General features: G+C 50.0%; 1 protein-coding gene across 1 annotated transcript in view; it reads left to right on the top strand.

The window, feature by feature from the left end:
* LOC128270883 (kinesin-like protein CG14535) overlaps nt 1-22,349 on the top strand; it is a 71,135-nt gene that overhangs the window by 8,677 nt on the left and 40,109 nt on the right. Inside the window, exon 4 of the mRNA XM_053008308.1 lies at nt 18,093-18,273. Coding sequence (XP_052864268.1) covers nt 18,093-18,273 — 181 coding nt within the window. The remainder of the gene's footprint in view (nt 1-18,092; nt 18,274-22,349) is intronic.

Below are 22,349 nucleotides of genomic sequence, written 5' to 3'. Positions count from 1 at the left end.
CACTTTTCTAATCAATTATGCCCTTTTGGGCTGGGCTGCGCGGCCCAAAGTGGGTCACAGCATCGGTTTATTTTCGTGCTGTTGAACCGACCAGAAAGCGTACACATTGTTCCGGCAAATGGCGAAAGGTGGCCGGCCCCGTGCCAACCGGCTGGTAGGATTCTGCGAGATAATTATGTTGCGATCATCCTTCATGCCGGGGCGCGCGCGAGTGTGTCTGGTTTTTCACCTCATCCGCAGCACCTTATGAGCACTCCACGCCTCACGTTGGTCTCATTTTTCTTCATTAATTAGTGATATAATTAATAGCCTCTCCTCACACGGCCCACGGCTCGGCTGCGCGACTGCGAATGGTTGTCTGGTTTTTCTCCACTCGCATGTTCGTACGCGGAAAAACTCTTTGCGTTTTTCCTTCCCAATTCCGTTGTTGTGTCCCCAGAGACGGGAGAGACACAGCGGAAAGCATTTCGCACCGAATGAGACGCAACGAACGATAATTATACGCGGGTCGCCATCGCTAAAAATCAATCACAAGCTTTAGTTAATATTATCATACAGTGCCTGTTTGTTAGGTTGTGCTAATAAATTTAAAAAGCATTTCAAGCACTTTATTGGCCGTAATCCTTTCGCCAATATCCTTGTGAGAAACCCCGGACAACGGTGAGGATGAAACAATGCAAGCCGCTTGGCTCCTGATTGCGCATTTGGTGGACATCAATGGTCGTCGGTAAATATTTTCCTCAAGAATTTCCTTATTCCATCGACTGCAGCCGACCAATTATGTTGCCTCCGATTGGCGCTAGGTAATGTTTTTTTTATTTCCTCCCCAACGCACCGACATTCCGCCGAGCATTCCGACGGGATGAGACCCAGACGAAGGCAGAAAAAAAGAAAACGAGGATATCGAATCGAAATAATAATGCCACAAGAGTCTTCTTTTTGTTGTGTCTCTCTCTATTTCCACCAATTTAATGATTTCTGAGATTCTCGCGCTCACTCTGCGCCGTTTTGACAATTTCCAGTCGCTTCGTTCTCACTCGGCGTCCATCACCCGAGTGAGTTGCTAACCCTTATTCTCTTCTCTCTCACTCTGTCGCTCTCTCCCTCTCTGTCGCACTCTCGTTGTTGTGAATTGTATCACGTGGGTTTGTTTTGCTTTTGAACAATACACAGCACAATGGTAGTCGCCGCCGACTGCTGCATTCCTGCGAAGTCGGAAAATCTCATTCGCCCAGTGAGCAGCTTCGGGTGAGAGTGAGAAAAGCGTCGCACGACCCGTCGTTCGTGACACGACACTGTCTTCAACGGTTGCGCTTTTCCGAGGCGCGTGGTAGTATCGGGATTTTCCTCAATGAAAATCCTACGCCGGGCCGGTTTTCCATCGCCTTCGTGCGTGCGTTCGGGTCCGGTGTTGCGCAACGCGTGGCCACGCTGTTGCATCGGCACGAGGCCCGAACCATCGGCCCATCGGTCGGTCGGTCGGGAAAATACCGGAACCGGTTCGTTTGGTGCGTCAGTTGCATCCGAGACGCGCTCGTCGTAGCATTCGGTGTTCGTGTTCGCCACCGTCGCAGGAAGTACGTAGTTTTCGTAGTTCGTATCGATGTTTTCGATGCCCGCCCGTGCTGGTGGGTGGGATTCGCGTGTGGCAAAAAGGCGCACCCGCTCGAATAGGTGCCACATAATATTATCCTTCGTTCCGGTTCCGGACCACCGTCAACCGATCTAATAAGCAAGTGGAAATTTTCAGCAATCGATCGGAAGACGAGTTTAAGAAAAACGTGACAAACGGTGCCCAGCGAACCGAACGGGGAAACTTTCGCACGAGTGCACGCGGGCGGCCGGAAAATCGCCTGCAAACGATCGGCAAAAGAGCGGCCGGGTTCGGTTGGAAGATCGATTTTTCTTCTGCCCAAAACTTCGAGGTGGAAACATTTTTCACGGCAATGGCCGCCGATGGGTAGTGCCGGTACCGTGCGGCCCAACGGAGGCCTCATCCCGTTCGAAGGCCTTCTCGCTCGGGAGGAACGCGCCGGAAAAGCCGGGACGGGTGGCGAAGGATGAAGCGGCCCGTTTGATGAAACGTTTTGCCGAACCGTGGCAATGCTGATGCCGGTGGTGGTGGTAGTAACGGTGCCGATGTGGATGATGTGCCGCCATCGCCGTGCCGGTGGTGCTCTCGAGCCGCAAGGATAACGATGATAACGATGATAGTGACGCGCGCTTCGTCATCAGCGGCGTGTTGATGATGGTGATGATAATACCGTGTACCGTGCAGCAGATCGCAGACCTGATTACGTGTGTGCATGTTTGTGTGTGTGTGTGTCTGTGTGTGGGAATCTGCAAACCGCCCTCGAACCAGCTGCGTTCAGAGAGCTCGAGAGTTAGTTTAGCCGAGCTTACGAGTCGTTTACGTATTTCAAGTATTGCTTTTGTGTGCGAGTGTGCGGGCGAGGTGTATCCGTGTCCGTACGCCAAAGCTTCCCAAAAGTCGGGAGTCCCAAGTGTGGAAATCCCAAAAGGCCGGAGGCCTGCTGGGCTTGGGGTGAAGTGATTTGTTTTCCGTGCGCGCAAGTGAACCGCGCGGGTTGTAACACGCCGTTCGGTCTTTCTCGTTTGGTTGGCGGATTCCTGTCAGTTGCCGCGGTTAGTCCTCTCCGAAGGAGACTTAATTAAAAAAATTAGATTGGAAAAACACTCGTCGGCGAGAAAAGCTTCAGCTCCCTGGTTAGTGTCCTGGTGCCCGAAGCGAAGTGACCGAAAAGGATACCGTAAATAAATAGATAGATAGATAGTGAAGGGAAGAAAAACGGGAAAAAATCAGCAAAGTGCAGTGACGGTCACACTCGGCAGGCAACACCCGGAAAAGGCAGTAAGTTACCACGAGGCAAGACATCACCGTTTCGCTCCACTCACTCGCTCCGTTACCCGCACCGTTTTGCCGACCGTTTTTTTCCCGCGACGTTACGAGGCAGTGATTTCAATTTCGGTTGAAGGGTGGATTTGCTCCCCGGCTTCTGGGTGTGCCCAATTTCCTTTCTTTTTCACTCGCTTTTCCTTCTCGAACGGCTCGAACAGTCGACAGGTTTCGTGGATGATTTAAATATTTTTTGCCTCGTTTTGAAGCGCGATTTTCGCGTTTGATTGTGCTTCGTCTTCGCATTCGTGGGCCTCTGACCCACCGGAATGGCCGTGAAACGCGTTGCTCAACAGAAATGCCTCGCCCCGGCCGGACTCGCAAGGCTCAAAATTACATTTTTTTCCACTCTCACGGAGCTTGCCCTTCTGGCGAAAAGCTACGGCGATGGTAGGTCAGAGCTCTGTTTCGAACCCGCAAAGCCCAGTGGGAGCAGCGTCGGCGGAAAATGCGAACAATGCATTAAAAATAGCATTGATATCGATTTTTCATCCACCATTAGGGATGGACACGTCTCGCGAGAGCGCTCGTTAGGACGGCTGGGAAAAGGACTTTTAAATATTTATTAAACCTTTCCGTCATAACCGTCACACTTTGCGTCGTAAGCTGTGGACTCTCTTAGCAATATGCCGGACCTATTGCATCTAAGAAAATGTAAACCTCTTCGGCAAACGAGTTACTTAAAACTCATAATTGGTCCTTACTCTGCAAACCGCGCGCTTCACTTTAAAACGAGCCGCCCAATAATGAGCATCTCAAATATATCGATTTTAATTTACATCCATGCACCACGCTCTTGAACGGCTCTAGCGAAGCTCCATACGGGAGTGGCCACCGATCCACGGTGGGCTGCAAAAGCATGATATATGCTCACCGCTGGCGCGTGCATACGAAACGGCCCTATTTTATGGAGTCCGGCCGCGCCGGAGTGGTGTGGACATTATGCTTCCGCTGATGATGCTGATGATGATGATAATGGCCGTGTTGGTGGTGGTGGTCATGTAACGATACTATCAGGAAAAGGGGATTTTGCACGACCGCCCGGTTGAACATGCAACGGCCGCGTTCGATTGCAGTGCCGCCCGTTGGTCAATGGCGCGTTTGTGTGTGGTACAAATTTCCAACGGCTGACAAATAGTCACAATAGTGTTGATCCAATATACACACCGTGTCGAGCGTGTCCTGCCGGGTGAATGCAAATTAGCGTAAAAAATAAATGTCATTCTCACGAACGAGAGCTCTCTGCAGGATATTAACTGCTGTTGAAACGAATGTCCAACTGCACAGAACTATTCTTTTGTGATCCATTCTAGTTCGCAAACTATCAGTGACAAATCAGTTTCGCTGCGGGTTTCAATCCAAAGAAGTTCGGCAGTCGGCCCAAACCGGGCTCCCGTGATGGAACCGTGTTTAGCAGCTGCAGATGAGCTTGTTGTTTGTCGCCGGAGTATTCCCTGCACACGACTGTGACGTGCCAGGCGAACAAGGGGATTATCGTACCGCCCCGTAAACGATACAAGCGATTTTGAGCGGAAAAGCTGTCCCAAGATGATGCGAAATGGGACACCGTCGTCGTCATGCGGCACGAAACCCATGCCACCATGCTCCAGTTCGATTCGATGCCCCGAGTGAGTGCTCCAGGAGCCAAAACGGCCACGTAAGGAGCAGCCGGCTCGGGAGTGGGGAAGAAAAACATTCCCATTTGCAGAGAAATGTTCTTCCCGTCCCGGGTGTGTCCCGGGTCCCGTTCGGAACGGTACGGCTCCCCACACACATACGAAACATATGTTGCATGAAATTATTATTGCTGACTTTAGACTTTTGACTGCCGATTGCGGACGTCCCTTTCTGCGGGCGCATCCCCTTTGCGACCGCTCTCTTCTCTCTCTCTCTCCGTTTTGGGGGAGACCCGAGAAATTCTTCCTGCATCTCGAAGGCTTTTCCTCCTGGAGTGCCACCGGGGCGGGCATTTAAAAGGATAATAGGATTTTATTATTTCCAAGGTTGCTCTATATTAACATTTTTCATCCACTGCCGGTACGGTCTCGTCCCGTTTCGAGTCGTCTTCGGGGTATCTTGGAAAAGGAAGGCCGAGGTTTTGGGACAAGATGCCTCCTGGGGTGTGTGCTGAATTCTTCGGTCTTGGAACCGAGCTCGAGGTATGCTTCGGCATCCTCAAGAAAAACCATACGACGGCCGGGGCGCCGGGAAACCGTATGTGGTTTATGACTTCCGAACCCGAACCCGGGCAGCGGTTTTATGGGGAAAAAATTTAGCTCTGTCAATTGAAAAAATATTTATCGATCGATGATGAGCTTTATTAGCTGACTGCACACCGGTGGGGCTGTATGGAACCTCTTCGCCGTGGCCAGAAAACGGGAGGAATATGTTGTTCCACAACTGAAATGGCTTATGGCGCTAGTGTCGAAAGCTGGCCGGCGTATGGTTAATTAATTCTTCGTCGAAAACGTTCCCCAAGAAGTGATTGAATAGAGGAAAATGGGAAAACAAATTTTCACCACTTCTCGGCCTCGACGATCAGTGGCCGAGATCATTATGGATTGCAAAAGTGGCTTCTTTCAGCTCGCAGGCACTCTTAGCTGCGGCGTTGTGATGGAATTTTTCTCGAGACGCGAACCCGAAACCGGAGAAAGGTCAGCTTCTCTCGACGGGACGGAAGGGAAAATATTGGAAAGTGGAAAATCAACAAAACCTTCCTGCAGGCCGCCGGCCCACGGCCACCCCCTGGCGAGCGCATAAATAATGTGTTTGTTTATCGATTTTCTCGCCTTTGTCCCGACGGGGGAAGCCAAGAAACATTGGCCCCCGGGAGTCAACACCTGGAGCAGAACGATCCGCGGCCCCGGGGGTTAGGATCTTTCGATGCGCCGGGAAATGGCGTTCTCGGTATGTAAGTGTGTGTTTTGTTTTTTTAATGCCAACGCCAAGTGACGCCATCTCGCCCGTTTCGCAGATGATGAACTTAACGATGGAACGAACTCGCGTCGAAAATTGTCTTGGCGAGCGATGGAAAGTGCAGCGAGGCGAACGATTTAATGGCCGGTCGACGGAAGCACTTTCCAGAAGACTTCCTGGGTTGAGTGGAAACAATCTGTTGGACAACGTGGTTCGCTTTCGTCGTTTTCTGTTCTTGCCAGTTTATTCTCTCAAGAAGTTTCTTTTGCATCGTAAAAAGGCGTTGTCGATAACGCTGGCAAGAACAAGTTCGAATATTCTGGTCTTTAAGCGGCTCGCATTCTTATTGAACTTTTGCTTTACGCCAGAAATTATTGACCCTATGCTACACTAGATTTGTGATCATTTTCACTGTACTATGTTGTTATGTATGATTAAGAACGATATTTTGACAAATAATAATTTAGTGTTTATTAGTCTTACAAAAACTGACTACAAGCTACTCAAATTGTGAAGAGAATGAGATATCATGAGTGAAAAAAACTTGTCTTCTACATGTTTTCAGTTATGATTGTTAAAGTTTAAATTTTCACGGAATTGGAATTCTTTTTAACACCAATCTACCGATAACCATTGATGTTGATTGACTGTTTGATGGTGCTAACTGTTGACCAGCAGTTAAACCTCGTATCGTCAACCTTCTTCATCACTTCATCGTTCTCCGCAGTGCGATCGCGTCACCATTTCCGTCCGATTATTGATAGGTAATCAATTCGTTGCATTAAATTTCCTCCCGATTGCGGGCTCCATTGTGACATCAGCATCCGCGTGGTGTTAATGCTAACCGACGGTATCAGATTTCCATTTTCCATCAAGCCCAACTTCAATTTTTCGCCATTACGTGGTTTTCGCACGCCACCTCCAGCAGCAGCAGCAGTACCGTTGCCGGTGGGAAAATAGATTATCACATCAAACGATTTTCACCATAAATTGAACAAACAAAACGGTGGGGATGTTTTTCGTAACTTCAGTAGCTTTTTCTGCGGCCGGCAGTTGGCGATGGGAACACGGCATGTTTTGTGTGCGTTTTGCATGAAGTTGCACGTCAAGTGAGGGCTTCTCGTAAAAACACCGAATTTATGTATGCAAATGTGCGTGCTGTTAGGGGTTGTTTCGGGTGGTTCCACTTTTTCGTCGAAGGACATCCCTTCGGGAATGGTATGTTTGGGTTGCTTTCGGTTTTGGCCGGTTTTATTTCCCGCTACGATCGTCCATCATCGATCCATCGGAGGTTTCGATGACGAGTCGATGTGGTCTCTCGAACGTTCACGTAACGATCATATTTATCGACGTGAAATAAAAAGGCACCCAACGAAACGTGAGCCCCGTGCGGTGAGCGATCGAAATTCAAACCGGAAGCCGGTCGCTTGACACAGCGCAGTGAGGCCACCGTTACAGGACATCGAACCCGTTGTGGGCGCTGAACCGGAAACGCGTGTTGCACGTCACGCCACCACCTGATGTGGTCAGTGGCGCCGTCATACGACGAATCGAATGCCCGCCCACCGGTCGGCTTCCCGCTGCCGAGTGTCACCAGTTAAGCGAAATTAAACAAAATGATTTCCGGTTTCGGTCACCGCAAAAACTGGCGGCACCGTTGGTGCAGAAAAATGCATTTTCCCCGGTGCATACGGTGGCTTTTCCGAAGCCGAAATTATGGTCGGCCATTTCCCCCCAGGAGGCCCGAGTGCTTAAACTGTGGTGCCGGGAATGGATTATTTGGAGCGACTTTCGCGAGCCGGATATCCACGGACACGCACACTCCCAGCCGGTTTATTTCGTTTGGGCCGGTATTGGTTGACTGTTATGGCTACAATTTTGTTTCGGTCGCCCAGCGGGACGGATAAATGATGGGAAATGAAAATAGTTTTTCCCGTTTCTTGTTCTTGCGCACTCTTTCGGCCGGATGCCGGATAGAATATCAATAAATATATTTGCAGCTTTTCCAAGCTGCCGCGGTACATTCATTATTTCATGGGGTCCGCCACTGGTTTAGTAGCACACTGGGTGTCTCCAATTTTAAACCCAGCCTGAACCGGACACGGGCGGGCAATAAAAATTTATCATCCAAACGAAAATTGATGTCATTCCACCGGCAGCCGGCCGGGCGAGAATAAATAACGGTGGACGGGAAATGTTAAATTAGGATGCGAATGGAAAAGGACCCAGGGAACGGCTTCTATTTTATCGGTTAATGGTTCCCACGGGAGATAATCTCTTTAACTTGGTCATTCGGAGCATTTTCAGTCTCATCATTCTATTTGCGAGGCATATTTATGTTGGTTCAAACTTTAAACATCTAAACAACTCTTCGAATGGCGCTATGAAGCTATCATCAATTAAATTTTTCCCTGTCAACAACTACTTGCAATGAAATTGCCAACCACTATCGCGCCACAACCGCTAACTACCTAATCGTCCCGTGATCGATTTCGACTTTAAACGTATCAAACGATAAAATTAACTTAAGTGAAGTTGTCACCATAAATTACACACCCGTACCGCGAGTTCGTGACACCGGAATCCCGCCATCGATGGCACCTGCTTGCGTATCCCGCCACCGGAGCGCGGCGGCTGCGTATCCAGCGGACGGCACTAATTTCAATTAGCAAGATTCAATTAGCACTAATGAGATCACTCTCGCCAGCGCCTCGCCATAAATACTTTCACTGCCCCGACGGTCTCGCAGCCGCTACGAGAAGACGTCGCAAGACGCCGCACCAGGCCCGGAGGACCCGGAAGACGGATGGCGCCAGAAGCAGGGCGAGACCTCATCAAGTGTGTGTTGCGATCTCCCACCGAGCTGGCGCGGGACTTCTGGAGGATCATGCGCCCCGGACTGGTGGACCCGGGAGTGGGAATAAATCAAATTTACTGGCTGTAAAAACAGAGTAGCATCGCCGCTGGAGACGACCAAACTGTTGCGAACCCGGGCGCTCCGGGGAACAAGCAACCCAGCCCAGCTCCCAATCTCTCAAAATATCCATCCATCAGTGCGTGCGAACGTTGAACGGTGCCCTGTACAGTTTGTGTGCCTCCTTTTTTCCGCCCCAAAATCGGCGCGTGGAAAATGGTGTGAAGTCGTGAAAAATGGTTCCACTCCTGGCACTCGTTTCTCCTGGCTTGTCGGACAAGTGTTTTCATTATTTTTACACCACACAGCCAACACCATTAACGCCACAGACTGGCCACGGAGCGGAGCGTATTTTGCACGCGCCCCGGCTATGTTTGCCGATGGCCGCCACCGATAAGTCGGGCAACGACGAGACGCAAAACAACACTAACCCGGGTCGAACGGTGGACAGCAGAGGGCCGGTGGAAGAACTCTTTTCTAAACATAATTAATTTTATAACCAATCATAAAATTGATTAAATTCATCCCCAGCCGTCGGGTCGGGCGTCTGGCGCACCAGACATTGATTTTTTCCCCGGAGGTCGTCTGCCAGCTGGTCGGTCGGATGTGAGCCGTGCTGTGTGGTAACATTATGCTGCGCGCCCCGTGAGTGAGCGAAGAGTGCGAAGAGAAAATTATTAATGACGGCGCATGGAGGCGCATGGTGATTGGTGATTTTTTCCTCTCGATTTCATCGAATTTACTGCCAAAGTGCTTCGCTCAACGCCCGCGATAATGGCTAATAGATCGTGCGTTGAAAGGCTACGCGCCGTCACAGTGGATGTGGAAGAAGGATTTTTTCACGATTTGGTAATGAGCAACCGAGACGCAGTCGTTGTCACGCACGTTGCTAACGAAGCATGCTTTGAAACCAGGAAACACTCAAGTTTTCAGTGTGATTTGTGTCAGAATGAAGCGTTTTTGTTTTCGATGGATTTAAATACCGGTTTAGTGTTGTCATCGTTGGAATCAAAGCGGATGGAATCGCTTTTTGACCGTGTGCGTAAGTGTGTTTCGTTTTTCCAACATGGCAACAAAACATGGCCCCATCTGGCCGGTGCCGTTCTCATCTTTCTTGCCCGACTCGCGTCTCTGACAGCTGTGTCACGTTGATGCGCGTCGCCCGGCACCATGAGCGGGTTTCTTTCCTTTCGCGCTCGGCCCGGAATAGCTGTCACTTGTCTTTCCGTAGCCTGTGGAGGGTTGTGGCCTCCACTCGAAAAAGAAGGCCCTTCCGAAATCGCATGTATCGCCACCCCACGCGGTCGGTGGTTGTGATCGAGAGAAAGTGATAATAATATTCTGTCAATTCATCGAACGCCGTACGCCCGTCTCCTGGGCGGTTGGGCGGAAAAGTCAATAGGCAAGAACTGAATAAAATCACGCACAACGCCACACCCGACCGTGGATGGCCAAGTGTTCGTGGTGTGTGTGTGTGCTTTTTGACACCGAATTTATGATGAAAATGGATTCGTTACACGCGCTTTGTTCCGCTTTTGTGGGTTTTCAGTCGTTTTGGTATCGACACGAGCCCCATATGCTGTTTGGTGGCATAATTGAACACTTTTTTTCTATGGCATTGGACGCCGCTATTGTTGTGGGCCGTAGGGCACATCTGCGCCATGATGCGCCAGTGAAGCAAATTATGGAGGAGATGAAAATGGGAAAAGGGTGTATATAAAATGTTTTCAGTTCACGTTAGGTTCTATGCTTTCTATCAAGAGTGATTACCTTACCATAAAACCTTAAAATGTACTCTGAAACACATTTGTAAATATTTGATTATTCAGATTAATTTAGACTAATCATTTGATTCAAGGATATGACTAAAAGTGTATGAGCTAAGCTCGACATGAATCGGTTCCGTAGATTTAGATACACCCGGGGTGCTGTTACCGATGAAGCTCAATGTAACTTAATATTTTCGTTAATGAATGAACGATGTTTTTGAGTAACATTGGAATTAGCATTTCATTCAGTCACTAAGGCTTCCATTGTCCTTTCACCACCGACCACTTTCCTACCGAAAAGGCCATTTGCAACCCCACGAGCCATCGTACAGCACACTCGGTTCTCTAGTTAATTAGTTCGCCATTCATTTTCGGTCGCCACTGGTCCCATTTAATTTTAAACCATTTCAATTGCAATACAAAGCCCGAACCCAACACGGCTCGGGCTGGTGGCCTGGACTTTCGAGATTGGCACGGCCATGCGTGACATTTTCCCAGGACCCCATCCGGCAGGCAGGCGAACGGTGGTGTGAGAAAGCAAACAGAGACCCGGAAAACCTGGTGCCATCCGGCCACCCGCAAATCGCCAATCTTTCGCCCACCAGCGGACCAACGAAAGGTGTTCGGAAAATGGAGCTCCGTGAAATTATTTATGTTTCATTTGCACACACACACACACGGCACGCAGTGTCGCTTCCGGTTTGCCGCATCTGTCACAGGGTTTCGCAAAATAATTATCCGTCCCAAAAACGGGAAAAGCCCTGTCCCGTCACGCATAGTTTGCACGCATCAAACAGCTTCTCCGGATGGATCCGGAGGTGGCGACCTCAAAGGACGCGCTCTCACGATCGTCCCGCGCTGGTGACGCACTCCCGGTATCAAAGGTCGTATTTAATTTCCTACGCGCCACGAAGAAACCTTTCTTCCAGAAGCTGCAAAACGTTCGTTGGTTGTTGTGGTCGCGCTGGAATAGTGTCGCAAGATTTTGAGGACACCTTACGGTGTCACGCGGCGCTTAGTAATAGTTGTCGTGTATTCCCCGTTCGCTGTGTGCCAACATCTACATAAACATCCCGCCCCAAAGTAAACAACCCACTTTGGTGCTTCTCCAACCGGAAGCTTCTTGGGGAGCCAGAGGGTACTGTGGAGTGGTACTCTAAGCAAAGCGAAAGTCGGCACAAGATAGGACGTTGCGTTAAAATTATCATTTATATTCAAAACATATTTCCTAGGCTCGGCGCACCCGTCGCGCGGCTCCCGGATTCGCATAACATAAATATTACACCGTACACCTTTCGTGTCGGGCTTGGGCTGCTTACAGCACCGAGGAAGAGCACCGGGTGATCCGGATTAGAAGCGCGTTGCGGAGGCTAAACATCACACCAAAAGGTAGAGAAAAAATCACGCCGCAAAACGGAACGCTATGCTGCGTCGTCGTCGTCGTCGTGATTTTCTATGCAAATATAATTTTCACTCCGCTGTGACCTCACACCAAATGGGGCGTAGCGGCAGGAGTTTCCCGGTCCCGCGCGATACGCGATTTGAGCCTCGTTTCGATTCGATTGCTGGTCCGGGCGGCCAAAGTTTTCCACCACCCAGGACATAATGAGAAAAATAATTTCGTTCATTTATTATGCGCTCCAGTTCCAGTCCGTTCCCGTTCGTTTGTTGCGATGTGCGGTTAGCTGTCGGGCAGGCGACTACATCTTTCCCTGGCCTACTCTTCGGGTATGGCGGAAGAGGCTCCCCTTCGCTGCTTCTGTTTAGTTGAGGTGCTGAAGGGTGGCTTCTACGCTAATCCATTCCCGGTGGCCACCAGGATCGATGCTCGCTGCTAATCTGAGTGCGAAGGGTAAGAAAGAGACCAGCAAAACCACGAGTAGCCGAATAGGCGAACCGCTTTCGGGAACACAGCACCACCGCGGACGAGGTGACAAACTGCCAAACTGTCGCAGGCGGCGAGTTGCGCCCCTACTGCTTCTGTTCGCCCACTTCAGCCACCCGGATTCGCCCCAGAAAACCCGGTAATCTGATTTTATCGTGGAAATTGAGATTTAACCGAGAGTTATCGCATTTTTATTCAAATAATGTTTTCCAGATTAGATAAATTTATTGGCGTTTCGTTGTTTTTTTTGTTGTTTTCGTTCGTTCCTTCCTTGTCTGGTCGGAAACGGGGAATCGCATTATCCTTGCTCCGGGGGACTTCCGGTCGCAAACCGGAAGTGTCGCATTTAGTGTGTTGGTGTGCCGTCTTGGGAACATCTATTCGGACGCCAGTGTTTCGCTGACCGGAACCGACCCTGACGCATCCAGCATTGGCTTTGGTTTAGGAGCGTAAACGGGGAACCGGGAATCCTGTTATCGAGCGACCAGATTTCCCACTTCACGCGACATCTACATACGGTTTGTGTCTGTCTTTCTGTGTGTGTGTGTGTGCGTGGCATTGTTATGTTGTGTCGCTTTACGGCTTTGTAGGAGAGCTTTACAGGATGCCTCGCCGAGGATGTCACGTGGGTGACAGAGGCACTTCAAGAAGAAGGAAGCACTCCCCATTCCGGGAACCTATTATCACTTGCCAACCCGATTTGGGGCCACCGCGTCCTTGTCACTGCGCGCTTCGGGGTTACGTGGCAAAAATTTGAATATTTTTACCATTACTTTTAGCATAAAACGATTATGTCCCGTGGGGTGGGAATATGTTTTCTCGCCGCCCACCTTTTCCGTTTCACCACCGTTGGCGAGGGTTCCTTTTTCCGCGTGCCGGTGCGTGTGATTGTTGCTGCTGCAAGGGTGAATTGAGATGGGATCTCCGTAAACGAGGATGTGCTTTCGCTCTTGTTGCGCGTTTTATGTGGCGGGTCCCGCCCAGCCCGGCATGATCCTTGCGGTGGTAAAATGGATGCGATCCGCGGTGCTGGGTGCCGGGAGCCGGGCATTTTTCTTTTTCGAGTGCGGTTGTAATGCGGCCCTAGCCTCCGACCTGTCGGATATTATCGGCTAGATTGGAAGCAATTTCGTTGGAATGAAAGATAAACCCTACGCTTCACCGGGGGGCGCTACCGTGATTAAGCCCTTCTTCGTTATTACGCTCCAACGGGAAGGTGTTTTTTGGGAAGTGGCAAAAAGGTTGGCACAATTTATGACTAAAGTTAAGACATCAAAAATGTGGCTGCAGAATGTGCTTTATAGCGTAACGGATTACCTGAAAGCATATGCCTATGTCACAGCCGTTCGGTACCGATGGTTTCGCAGTTTATCGGTGTCGTTCAATAAAAGCGTTTATGTGACTTTAAATCGCTTTTCAAATAATTTGTGATTATAATTAACATAAGAAATCGAAGGATTGTCAAGTCGGTCTAATAGACAGAGCTGTTTCAGTACAATAGCTAATGCGGTGCTGAGAACTAATGCCAAAAAAGGTTGATCCGATTCGCCATCTTACAACATTACAACTTTTCTAAGGTGTTTATCTCGAATGTGACGTTTGCATCCGTTAAACATACCGACTGTCAAGCAGGACTTCCGGAAGGTTCTTCCCGCACCGGGCATTTATGGAGAAAACTTTTTATCGGCCACGTACACCATCCAAATGTCCCAGCCACCGTCTGCTTCCCGAAAGTTTTCCCATAAAACGCTCATTTTCCGCCTATTATTTCATAATTGATCAACCCACAAAACCTAATCAATTCCCGGCGCAAGAGATATGTCTTTTTAATGGGCCACAGTCCTCCAGCTGGACACCATCTCGGCACGAAGTCGCTGTCAAGAGGTCTCGCAACCCACCGCGTCGTGACCCGCGTCAACCCGCCTCAAAATCTCAAACGAGCTGACATTTTAATAAAAGTTAATAACTTAAGCCACCTCGGTAGATAAACCTTCGGTCTGTGCGGCGAAATGTGGCGAAAGGACCTGAGGACAGTAGATAAGTGAGACGTACGTCCTCCGCCGCCCGGAAGCCCGCCCCCAGCCTTCGGCGACTGTGCTAATCGACGGAACCGGGACGACGAACAACATAATCCAAATGTGTTTCGTCCGCTCTGCGTACGTGTGTGTGTCTGTGTGGCATTTGGTGCGGGTGTTGCTTCCAACATCCGCTTCTACTTCCTAAGAACTTCCTACCCCGTGTTGCGGAATTTAATTACTTCAAGAATCTTGCCTTCGGACGCCTAGGGTGGGCGCCCACTCTCCATCGGTCCATCGGCTCAAAACCCTCCACTCGAAACGGATTGCCGTCTACGACGAACTCCGAAGGACATTAAAATCAGTTTTCGTAAATATTTCCCCCACCGGAGCTGGGCCTCGGACTCCATTCGGCACTTGATCACGTACACTTTCATCCTTCGAGCCAGGTCAGAGCCAGGTCGGAAATGCAAAACGTCCAAACACTAGGCTAAGCCCCAAATCAGCTCCATCCGTAGGGAGTTGGACTGGGCGGGCATTTGCCTACCTTTGCGCCCCCCGCACTTTAGGACGCAATAAGAGAGCATCTTCCGGGCGAAACATTCCTTCCATTGTTTTTCGGTTTCGGCCGGTGCCGGCGAAGACAAGCGAAGGATCGACGGCAAGACATTCTCTAGTCCGCAGGTACACCTCTTGTTTAGAACAGGCACCCGAAAGCAGGAGCACCGGCTGGAGTGCTTTAAAGGGGCCTCCTGGACTGCTCTTCCGGACGTTTGACGTTCGACCGGTCGGTCGGTCCATGATGCTTCCCTTTCGCAACTACAAAGCTTTCCATTTTTCGTTTATTAAATAAATGAAGAGCATGCTCGAGTTACACGCCTCGGACGACCTTCCATTATCGGGCCCCGTTTTTCTTAAGGTGCGGTGGTCCCAAAAGGTACCCTGAAACCGGTCCCCGAACGTGTTCCGGGCCAAGAAGTGGCATGTAAAAACGCACCATCATCATCAGCGGGGTTGTAGGCCCAGGATGTGCCGTTTTGAAGCAGCTCTCTGAAGTCGAAGTGCCCCATCTCGACTTGGCGCGGCCAACTCGTGTTTTCGGGGAGCGGGCTTCGAGCGACAGTGGCAACACGATTACGACGAACGTAAAATGATTGTAATGAAAACAATTTTTGCGGTGTAAAAAGTATTAATAAGGGCGCAGGTTATTATCGCCCATTTCTAGGAGCCGCTAGGTTTTGAGAAGGTGTCGTCGGAGTGTTTAACTTCTGTTCGGGTGCTGGGTGGCGACACAAGCTTACATTATTATTTACGAAAAGCGGCCAGTAAATATTAATGAACACTTCTGAAGTGTTCTTCAAAATGCTTCTGTTGATTCCGAAAGTAATTGTAACTTTTCATCGATGGTGAAATTCATCTAGCTTTGGAGCTAGAGAGCCCACTAGAAAATATTCTTCAATTTACGCCTCGGAAGCATCGAGTCGTAGTTCGGGTTTGACAGAATGGTTTTGAAATTTTCCCGGCCACACCTCTGGCGGAAGTAGAAAAGCTTACCCATGCCCTTGAACAGCCGGAAGAGTTCTACAGGCGCGGGTGAAACGTTTGGCAACGTTCCAACGTTGACTAGCACACACACGGTCGAAGTTGGAATCATAAATCCTACCACTTTAAGCATTAGCTCGACGAATGTCACGAGACGGCCACCGTTCGCACGGTGGCTTCCAGGACGGAATGAAATTCGTCGCCGACCGTCCGTGAAATATTTCGCCAGCCAAGACGGATTGGCCGCTCACTCCGACTCCTGCTTAATGTATCATCTTGCTTTTTTTGCTTTCCGCTGGTTTTGGTCGAGCTTATTTTTTGGTCTTCGCTGGGCCGCGCCTTCTGGGTGGCATTATTTGTGACGCTTCGTGCCGTTCTTAACATTATCCTCGACGGCTTAGTGGCCCAGCCGACAGGAAGCGATGAGAAAAAAAGGCAAACACGCTAGAAACGCTCGACCGATCAGAGATTGCAGGACACGACCTAACCACCACATCAGGCTAGTCCTGGCTCGGCCCCGGGTGTGGGTTGAAATGACGAAAAACACCCCCGAAGCCGAACCGAAAAACGCGGACACGAAATCCCCGGGAACCGAGATTTCGCACAGACCACTGCTCCTTAGAACCTTGAGGTTCGGGAAAGTTCTTACGGAACACGGCGAAGAATCGGGCAAAACTTTGGGGACAGAGCACAAGGAAGAAACAGAAACTCGGTTCGCTTTTTATCATCCTCCTCCGAAGATGGCCGGTCGGCCGGCCGGCCAGCCAACTGGTTCCCGTTCCCGGTGATGCATTTATTTTCGCTACGCCGCCGCCGTCGAGTGATGGGAACGAGTAGGGAAACTTTCCCGCACGTCACGGGGTTCCGGTGGTCGGTTTTCCGGCAAAACTACCGGAGTGTCGGAACGACGAAGAGCGGACGGGCGAGGTGACAACAGCTAACAATTGCGACATGATATAAGGAGCAACTTTCTTTCTGGTGAAGCGAAGAACTTTGCACAAAACCCGACACAAGACACTAGGAGTGCTGCTCCTCTCGAGGGCAGGCCCGTTTTTCGGGAGCAGCAATCCGGACGGAGATTATGTGGTTATGCTCGTTTTCATTGGCGATGATTTCTGGTTCGTAGTCCTGCTTTTTTTTCCTCTTTTTTCGTTGGTCACAGAACTTGACAAAAGCCCCCGGACCGAGGGCTTAAAAGTAATACAGACGTTGCTTTGATGATATAAATTAAGGGCCACCAAAGCGCCTTTTTTCAGCATTAGGGCAGAGCGTGTTTGCGAAGCGTTTGTCAATTTGCTCCACTTTAAACCAAATGTAAAAATATCTGCCTGATCCGTCACAACGCTGTTCAGTAAGCCGAGTGAGCCCCGGATTGGAAATGGAAAATCCGGAAAAGTAAATATTTTCTCCCGCCATATTCGCGCCGCCAATCGTTTTTGAAGTTTTGTTGCGAGATGCGGGGAGTTTTCGGTGTGGAACGCATGAAGCTGCAACGCAAACAATAGGATATAGGCGACGCTTTTTTGGCAATTGTCTGGAAGGATTTTGTTTTTCTCTCACCACCTCGAATCCATCTGTTTTGCTAGGCGGGCAATAAAATTACTGTCGCCATCGTCGATAGGCCCTTACGATGGGCACACGCAGTGCCAGAATCGCGGATTGCAGACATGGAAAAATATGGAAAAAAGCTCCGGAGGCTGGAAAAAGCTCCGGATCGGAAAAATTGCTTCATAAATCAATATTAATTTTAATCCCACCCTGCCAGGCCGGCGTGGCGAACCGCTCGTGTTCGCGTTTTCCCGCCTCCGGGGCCGATCGATCGATCGAACGAAACACGTTCGATTGGAAAGTTGGCATGTAAAGGGGTTTAATTGATTTCGACCACCGCAAACACCGGCAGCCCGGTTGCTGAAACAACACATTCTACGCAATAATGTGCGTGAGCGACCATAAAACACTGGCAAATTTGCCAAAATTAACATTTGATTAAAGCACATAATTTTTCATTTTCACAGCCAACTACCTGCCACGAGGGGAGGGGAGGTCATTCGTTTTGCGCAACCCGACGCTGCTATTATTGGCGTCCAATTTTTTTAAACTCAATTTTTTCCATTTTCTTTCCACTCCGGCACAGGGCTGCTCAACGATTGGCTTCCGGCGGTGGCGGTGTTGAGCCTGTGGGCGGCGGTTCGACGACGGCGGAAATGACGGCGGCAAATGGTGCATTCTGCGGGGCGATCCAGCGGACGCCCCCACCGATCCCGGCCGGGCTGGCCCGGCGGATGGCGAATCGCGAAAATGTTGGCCTCGGCAAGGTAAGTGACTGATGATGAGTGACTGTGGCAGGAATATGTGTCTTCCGGTTACATTTGCGACGCGACTCCACCCTAAGGATGGAGTCATTCCTGCCTCAACTCTTAACTGAAGTGCTGAATTTAAAAACGAAATGGACCAACTTTGGCAAAGGCACGAATTGGGTACGAGGAAAATAAAAAAACGAATTCCACCAAAATGCGCCATCGATCGGCTCTCGTTCGAAACAATTGCCAATACAATTTGCTTCGCAAAACAATTTCGTTGGGGCCGCTGGGGCGGAATAGCACCCGGGTGGAATACTAATACGCTGTAAATGCATTTTCTACTTATTTTTTTAACGTACCTCCAAAGCAGAAACGGAGCAAAGCAGGAACAAAATGCATCATTTTCTCGTTCACCGGCAGTAAGTCACGTATAGTTTACCGCATCCGTGACGTTCGCCTTCCAGCCAGCTCCTGCTCCTGAAGGCCGAAATATATTTCCTCTACTTAATCTCGAGATCTGCTGGAACCCCCGAGCGATCGACCCGAGACGTGCAGGCAACGATGTCTTCCTCGAACTTTCGATTGCATTTCGCCACTCCACCTCAGGCTCGGGCTGCTGACTTGGCGAGACTTGACTATTTCCATCTCGCACCGGACCGAGCCGAGGGAACGTGAGTCTGTTCGATAAGGGGGCGGCCGCCTCCGCCGAGTGCTTCCTCCTCCTGTGCTGTTCCTTCGGTAATGTATTTTCCCGCTTGGTACCGAGCAAAGGCTAGAAAAGGATTCTTCCGTCTTTTGTGTCCTTCCGTTTTCTGGTAACGCCCATTCTGGTGGGGTTCTGTTTGGTGCCTGAAGTAAAATCGATGACAATTGACAGCGCAATGTTCTTGCTATGTTTACGAACGAAGATCTATTACTCCTACATTGTCCATCGTGGTCAGAGACCCCACAAATAATGGCTCGGAAAGTTGACGGAAAAATATACAATTTCCGATCACTTCATCGTCGTTTACGGTGTAATCCTTCACGGACATTCTTCACGTCTTGGGACGACCACCGACTACACGACCGGAAGGATACACAAATAAGGAACAACGGCTGGACTCGAGACGGAACACTCCTCCCGGTAATCCCCAGTATATCAATTGCTCCATTATGGTCCCGGTTCAGTATCAATTGTCGAGCTGACCAATCGTTTCAGAGCCCGCCAGTGCTCTAGTGCCAGCCAGCCAGCCGCTCCACGTTCAATTTCCGGACGCCATTCTCGAGATGCACAGAATGGGCCACTTTAGCAACTCACTTGCGCGAAGCCGTACAAGCAGCGAGGGAAACCGTTATCCTTGCCACTGGCGGGAAGCGCACCGGGTGAAACAAGTTTGGAAAAGTTAGATCCATTTAGATACACACTTGAGACGGGGCCACTTATCGGTTGCAAAATTGCACTTTTCGACCATGCCGTAAGCCGTAACGTGCTGTTGTCAATGTTGTTTACTGTTTGTTGGCCCCGTATCGGTTGCTGGGACCGTTTAGCAACTTTGTTGGATTATTTAAATCGCCGGTGTAAAATGTTGTCAAGAATTGGTGGAGAATTCAGAACTCATAGGCCATCAGTGAAGCTTCGAAGGAAGACTCTCTCACATTTGGTTTACAAAATTACATTAAATTTGGCAACGGATAGGGTTACTCAATTTATTGTACAAGTAGTATTTCCACTGAACGGTGTATGTGTCCCTAGAGCACGTCGCTTCACGTTAGCTAAAAACCCTCATCAGGTCGAAGTCCTCCCCCGGGGGCGAACGATGCGACAAAGTTTGGCAAAAAACCAGGTAATACCATGTTGGGCCCGAAGCGGCGACCGAACACACTCACACTAACGACACATTCCGGATATCCTTCTGCGATTTAATCGTGTTATTAATTTGACAAATTTCTTCTGCCCCGATCACTATCGCCCGACGTGACCGACGCCACGTCGAGAGCGTCTTCTTGGTCCAGCCGAATCCAGCCGGGCGCCGGCACTTATGGTTCCACCGCCCGAGGCCCGAGGCTCGTAAGTAACACCCGTCTCGGGTCGAAGCGACGTCGTTTTCCACCGCCCAAACAATCCGGAAGCCGGTGTTTTGGGCCCGCCGGGCACCGGGACCGGAACCCCGGCTCCCGTCCGGGCAGACCTTCGTCCGTCCGGAGGCACGAAAAGATCATACATCACCTTGGCGAAGCAGGTCCCGGAGACCGGCCCGTTGGCGTTAGCAGTGGCAGGGTTCAAATTAGGCTGGAAAAATCAATGACCCAGATCTGGGCCACAGATTTGGGTGGCCGTCCCGTCCCGGCCCTTAACGGCACGGACGGAACCGAAATTTAATGTCGAACGAACCGTTCCTTAACATTTTTCATGCGGAGTTTCAAAACTTCCAAGGCCCCAGGCACCCAGGCAAAGCCGTGAGTGGTCGTGAATTCGGTTTCAGCGACCTCTTTGAATCGAGAAAACCCATTTCCCCACCACCGAACGCCTTTGTCAGAAACCCGTGGACCTCCTATTTGATACTTCTCCTTTCGCTTTTTTTCCGGAATCCTTCTGCAACATATTCGCCAGCAGTTGATTGGTCGGCGAGCGACCGGTGATCAATAATCCCGCCGGCGCGGCCAAATGAATGTTTCCGTACGGATTAAAGTGGCTGTCCGGCGTTGTGGGTCTTTGGAGTGCTCTGATGAATGTTTAATTCCGCCGCTGATGCGAAACGCCATCGACAGGATTCCGGTACAAAAAAAAACACGGGTGGCCAATAAAACTGTGGCAAAAATGGCCCACTCGGCTTCGTGTGATTGAGAGTGAAAAAGGAAATGAAATTGAGCCGCAACAGAGCGGGAGAGAAATGCGGAAAAGCTTTCCAATATACCCCCCTATTATAGAACTCGATTCGAGTCCTCGAACGTTCATTCCGTTCATTTTGAGTTCATTTTGCTATAGCTTTCTCTTTCTGCCCTCTCTCTTTCTGTATTCGGCTTTCTCTCTTGTTGTGTTCACTCGAACGGTAGAATTTCCGTTCGAGAACCATAATAGGGGGGATAAATTGATAATCTACATCCCTTTTCGACGGCGGCCAGCAACTGGCGGCGGCGATCGATGACAGACGAGGTGTCCGCGCGTGGTCAGCGTTTTTCTTTCTTGTTTTGTTTTAGCCACGGGATCAAATGGCTTCCCCACATGGGAACGTTGGAGGGTGATTTTTAATTTCCGATCCGATTTGGTGAAGCCAATGCCAGGCTGGCTTGGCAGGATGATGGGAGTTCCGGTGCCAGTCGGTCGCTTTTTTCGCTCTCTCTCTCTCCCTCTCTCTGTCGTAGTGCTTAATTGCTAGGAACAGGTTGACCATTTCACTGCCCCACACTGGCACTGAAACTGCCAGACAGGTTGGCCGGCTTAGCGGGGGAGCTTAACTGCGGAACCATATAGTTAAGCTGGCGGGAACCGGAAGCCCGGAGTGGCCCGCGCGCAGTTGAATGGCGGACTGAATGCGTGATTAAATATAATTGAAATAAATATTAAATTATTGTGAAATTATACTGTAAACAAGGGGGCGTACTGTTGTTGTTGGCCGGCTCGCTCGCGAGGGACCGTCGATTTTTTCCACGATTCTGATGTTACCGGGTCCGGTTCGCCGCCACCGGAAGTAGTCCGCGCACGGGGGTGATGTCGAACAGCGAAAATATGTATTTCACCCGTTCTACTTTGCGCTTGTCCGTCACCGGTGATGGGCGGACGCACAAAATGCTTTATTTATGGTTATTTCTACACACTCATTAGCCCTGCCGATTATTGCGCTGATTATTGATGTAGTGTTTTTGTTTAGTGTCCCGATAAGTGTTACGCGTCCTTTGTTTGCCTTTTGCCGGTCGGTGGGAGGCATATTTTTTCATAGCAATGCTAATCAAACGTAATCAAGCCCGTCGGCATCCATTGAAGTTTAATCACCTGATCGAGGGGGGCCATTAGAGGGCCCTCTGGCTAGTGCTCAATGGCAATAAACCGTCGCTTTTATGCTCCATTTATGCACACGACGATCCAATCCGTCCGGTTCAATCGAGAAAAA

Source organism: Anopheles cruzii, chromosome 3, assembly GCF_943734635.1.
Source record: "Anopheles cruzii chromosome 3, idAnoCruzAS_RS32_06, whole genome shotgun sequence".
Classification (NCBI taxonomy): Eukaryota; Metazoa; Arthropoda; class Insecta; order Diptera; family Culicidae; genus Anopheles; species Anopheles cruzii.
The sequence above is the reverse complement of the archived record's forward strand: the minus strand, read 5'-3'. Positions and strand labels throughout refer to the sequence as shown.